This window comes from Echinococcus granulosus (genome assembly GCF_000524195.1).
Source record: "Echinococcus granulosus chromosome Unknown EG_S00025, whole genome shotgun sequence".
Taxonomy (NCBI): domain Eukaryota; kingdom Metazoa; phylum Platyhelminthes; class Cestoda; order Cyclophyllidea; family Taeniidae; genus Echinococcus; species Echinococcus granulosus.
Genome location: NW_020170405.1, coordinates 704,847 through 709,881, shown reverse-complemented (window position 1 = coordinate 709,881; position 5,035 = coordinate 704,847). Strand labels below are relative to the sequence as shown.

Genomic DNA, 5,035 nt, shown 5'->3' with positions numbered 1-5,035 from the left:
ATACCGATCAAATGCTATACAACTAATTGCACCGCTTACGCGGTTTGAGCACAAGGATTCGGCATTAATTTAAGTACTCTCATAAAAATGTGCGGATAGGTAAACATCTCCAAACAGAATTATTTTGACCCAAAATGAGCAAAAGAATTTATACGTCAGTGTACGGTGCATAGAAAAATCAGTAAAAATCCGGCTGGTACTTGAATACCGTATAAAATAGAAGGCGATATTTATTTGTCCCTGGCCTTAAAAAGTTTAGATTTTAAGCCATTTTAAAAAGTGGAGGGTCATAATTGAGCTACCACAAGGATCCGTAAACTTCGTTAAACTTTCGTTGGTCAAAGCCACTATAAGATCGGATTTAGAATTAGTCAAAAGCGCAATCTTGGTTATAAATGAGCTTATTGTTATTTGGTACTAGTGCTAAACCATCATTAAAAATTTGGATGCTTTGCTCTAGTGTAATTACTTGCTTTAATGTGCCACCAGCCGCGCAAATCAGCGGAAAGCTTTTGCTCACGAGGCCAAAAGCGAACTCCAATCCCTTTCAAACGCTGACATCCTATAGGCTCCCCACATCTTAACCCATTGGTTAAACACCAGAACAGGAAGAGAGGACCTCAGGATTCTCCACACCTAGTTTGCACTAAAATTACGGTGAGCGATTGTTCAGGAAGATTTCATGAACTTAAAGAACTGCAGAATGTCGGTTGTTCGTTCAACTCATGGCTATAATAAAGGGTCATTTTATGCCTTGGTCATTATACCTTCGTTAGGTGGGCTGGCCACTGGGACGTGCCAGTAGCCTACCTCTATCTGTATATTGTACATAAATATATGTAATACGATAGTGGTTTATCCCTCGGTTCTGGTGAGGCGCCACTTTTGTACTTTGAATTAGCCTCTTTGTACCTCGCTGGGTGGGCTGGCCTTTTGGGCCATGCCAATAGCCCAGACACCTTCTCCGTGCTGAATATATATATTCTGCCAGAGTACTTGTCTTCTTTCGTCTTCAGGGAGTCTCGGGACGCTACATATATTCTATTAGACTTTCCGGTCACATTTTTGGCTCCCTAGACATACTATATGTGAGTCACATTTGCTATTCCCCGAAGAGGCATATTGTGGCTGAAGAGAGGAGTTTGATCATTAAAACATGGGACAAAGGCTATTGTCGTGAAATAATATTTTGTTTCAATGTGTTTTAAGATGCGCTGGACGATGTGGCCCTCTAGCCCTTCCCTGCGTTGGTAGTAAGCCATCTGCCGCACTAATACGAATTGATGTAATACGTTGCATGTTTAGCTCTCGGTTATGGTAAAGGTTCACTTTGTGTATTAGCCATTGTAGCTTTACCAGGCGGGCTGGCCTCTATGTCATGTCGGCAGCCTCAGGGCCACATTGTATGCTGTACATATGTACTACATGTATGAATATATACTCTGGAGAGCAGTTTTTCTTCTTTTGCCTACAGGGGAGTCTCGGAGAGTTAAGCCTACTTTACGTGTAGCGATGCTATTAAATACTGCCGCAATATTAATCCAAGTACTCGAAATTTGGGAGGACGATGAAACTGCATGGGAAATGGAGGTAATGGAGGTAGTTTTACTTAAAATTACAGTCACACCTCTGATTTTCTTAGGTCTTTAGTATTCGACATTTACCATCTTAAGAAATAAATAAGTTGCTTTGAAAATCACATTATTTTGCAAGAATTAAAGCAGCATTTTCCAGTTAGATCCCATGTGTACGCATCAATTTACTTCAAAGTTCATCAACGTAGTATTAAAGTGAGCTAAATATACTACAAACGCATCATTTTTAATGTATTGAGTCTTAACTACTTTAGAAACGCCATTTATCGCTATGTTCAGGATGTTTTGCATAGTCACCAAAGGATACGTTCTTGCAGTACTATTTTCTTTGCACGCACAATATTAACGTGCTCCTGAAAAGTTTTTAATTAAACAATCTAAGTTTTTCATTTGTAATTACCAGTTGTAATTTGCACCTCCGTCATTTGTTTATACGTGTGGCGCTTCCGGTTCCATCTTTCACTTCTGCGAGCTATGTCGAGGGTTTACATTGGGCGTTTACCTGCAAGGTGTTGCGAGAGGGATATTGAGAGGTTCTTCAGGGGATATGGGCGTCTTCGTGATATTGTGTTGAAAACCGGGTATGGTTTCGTCGAATTTGATGATGAACGCGATGCCGATGATGCCGTGTATGACCTCCATGGCAGAGAGCTCAGGGGTGAGCGCATTGTTGTTGAACACGCCAGGCTGCCTCCAGGGGCAAGAGGGAGTAGTAGACGTCGGGAATCGTAAGTTCGTTTGTTCTTGAAGCTTTATGAAAGTAGGCGTTATGGGCCTCCAACTCGTACCGACTATCGTGTCATCGTCGAAAATCTCTCATCTCGCGTTAGTTGGCAGGTAGGTACCATGTCTTGTTTTTGCCTGGATGTGCGTAAATGCGTTCTGACTTAATATGTGATGGCTATCTTAAATTCAGTTTGTCCTCGATGCCGTGGCAGCGGTCGCGTAGGACGCTAAGGCGGTTCACTGAATTCTCGTTCAGGTCGTATGGTCGAGTGAATGTGGTTCCTATTCAGGTGGCTTGGTCGATAACGTGGCACGGCTCGTTCTTGTTAGGTAATTTAATCCATTAAAGACCGCATAGCCACCGAGGGGATGGGGTGTATTTTAGTGCTTGTGGAAGCAGTGGCACTTCCGAAGTGGGTCACGTAGTCAACCTAGACCAAAATATTAGGTGCATGAGGCAGCCCGTGTGTTTTTTCTAAAAATGCAATGTGGACATGACTTCTGGAAATTCCACCCGAAAGTATGGGCTTGCCTGTAGTTCCGTATGCTTTTTTTCTGACAAGCATCTGTTTTCAGGACTTGAAAGATATGATGAGAAAGGCAGGAGAAGTCACGTATGCTGACGCACATAAGCAAGTGCGCAACGAGGGGTATGTGTTCTTTTCGACTAACCCCCTTTAGCATTGTTGAGTTTGCAACCTATAATGACATGAAGGCTGCTATCGATAAATATGACGGATATGTACTCTACGAACGGCGCCTGAAAGTGTACGCTGACAAGCCGCGCCATCGCTCAAGGTCTGGGTCGCGGCGTAGTAGGAGTAGGAGGAGCTCTAGACGCTCCAAGAGCCGAGGGTCCCGACGCAGGGACAGGTCTCGTTCCGACAGTCGACGGCGATCATCCTCCAGGCATTCACGCTCTGATCGCGATCGCTCCCGTCGCAGCGATCACACTCGATCGGATGAGTCGCGGAAGTCCGGGTCTAGGTCAAGATCAAGGTCTCGTCGTTCGGATCGATCGACTTCACGTCGCAGTGACCGTCGATCTGCAGGTCGTCGCAGCTGTTCTGCTAGTAGGAACGGTGATGGCTCGATCGCTGGTAAGGCGAGATCTCGATCAGCTTCTCGGGACCGTTCCAGATCGGGCTCGCGTGAACGTTCGCGATCTCCATCTCGATCTGGCTCCGAACGTAGGTCTCGCTCTGGATCACCGGCTGGACGGTCACGTTCTGCATCAAAGTCAAGGTCTAGGTCGCGTTCCATGTCGGAAACTGAGGAAACGCGTCAGGAGGCTGTTGAACATCACAGCGAGGATGAGAAGCAGGAGTCCATGGAAAATTGAATTATTGTCAATAACTGTAAAGGTTTTACCTGTCACTAGCCGGTCCCTTACGCTATTGCATTATTGCAAGTGCTCTTCTGTCTTGTTTCTGTGGTTTGGGCTGTTATGGTGTCATCTGTGGCCCTCGAGTGGGGTCTCAATGTTTGGCTTTCTCACGAAGCGAGTGTTGGGTGGGTCGGGCCTTACCCCCCGACAAGTACTCGTGGGTTGTAAGCAGGACGTGCTTTATTGTGCATTTGGCGTCCTGAGGTGTGCGGGATGTTCTGTGTGGTCTGTCACCGGGTGGTTATGCAAGGTGGGGTGATGGTGCAGTCTGGTTGGCAGCGCTAGTCTTCTCGGTGTAGATCGTATCGGCAGCGGGCCTCCTTTGCCTTTAAGCTGTGCTTGCAACCACTTCGACGTTCTCAGCAGAGCTCCGCAACGTTGGGCAGCGTTGTGACTTGGGCACTGTGGTGGATACGATTTGCCTTCCTGCCTTAGAGGCAACTGGCTGGTGTTTAGGGGGAATAGAAGTCGCATCTAAGTAATTGTCTTGCTGTGCCACCCCTTCGACCCTTGTAGGTTACACATCTGTCTCCAAGTGAAGGAAAAGCCGGACCTCGGTTAGCGGTTACCAAATATAAGCGATACAAAAGGGTGATATCTGCCATGAACAGCTAAATCTGTGAAACTACCAGAGGAGATTTGATTTGATTTCTAAAGACCCCTTACTTAGGGGCTCAAGACTTCCCCGAGAACGCGAGAAGACAGCACTCCGCCAGTATGTATATGGTCGACATACGGAAGGTACTTGGACTACTAGCATAATCTGGAGGCCAGCCCACTTGGCGAGGTACAATGGCCAAGTCAAAGTGACCCTTTACCAAAACCAACTTCTAAACTAAAAACCAATGCATTACATAGCCCTTCCCTGACCGTTGTCTCCGACACTCCCCATGGTCAACCTCCTGCGTCAGCCACCACAACGTATTCAATGCTGTAAGGAAACACCCACGAGCTGACCGTGGCAGTCATGAAATTACTATGCATTTAGGCGATGCTTGATTGCAACGCCACTGGTCCCTTGTGGCAATTCAACTGAATCTGGAGTTCCGTCTGATTTGGGAACTGGATTCAGGAAAGGAGAATTGTGCCTGCCATCATGCGTGTCCGTAGGTAGACGTGGGAACACTGGCCTAAAAGCCGATGTGTGTAAGGAAGGACGGGATTTAACACAGGTCCATGGGGTAAGGGTTTCGCGTCTGTTTCTCCTTGCCACGTTGTTCTCACTCTGGAACTGCCCAATCTTATCTATCTGGACTCCATTCAGCCAGTAGGGAAATGGAGAAGGCATCGTAGGTTCACTTTATCAACAGCTTTATGCCAGTATGGA

At 46.3% G+C, this 5,035-nt stretch overlaps 2 protein-coding genes across 2 annotated transcripts in view; one reads left to right on the top strand and one right to left on the bottom strand. All coding sequences in view use genetic code 11, as the record gives it.

Annotated features, from left to right (window-relative positions):
- The window catches only part of EGR_04215 (Activin receptor type-1), a gene marked incomplete at both ends in the record, with an annotated part of 3,253 nt that extends 2,674 nt beyond the window's left edge, over window positions 1–579 (bottom strand). Inside the window, one exon of the mRNA XM_024493464.1 lies at window positions 537–579. Within this exon, the coding sequence (XP_024352165.1) occupies window positions 537–579 (43 nt within the window). The remainder of the gene's footprint in view (window positions 1–536) is intronic.
- Window positions 580–2,069: 1,490 nt separating this feature from the next.
- EGR_04214 (Splicing factor, arginine/serine-rich 4) lies at window positions 2,070–3,663 on the top strand (the record flags this gene model as incomplete). The annotated part of the gene is made up of 2 exons (XM_024493463.1): window positions 2,070–2,323; window positions 3,003–3,663. 2 exons carry the CDS (start codon window positions 2,070–2,072, stop codon window positions 3,661–3,663), a joined length of 915 nt encoding a protein of 304 aa, XP_024352164.1.
- Between the last annotated feature and the right edge of the window lie 1,372 nt (window positions 3,664–5,035).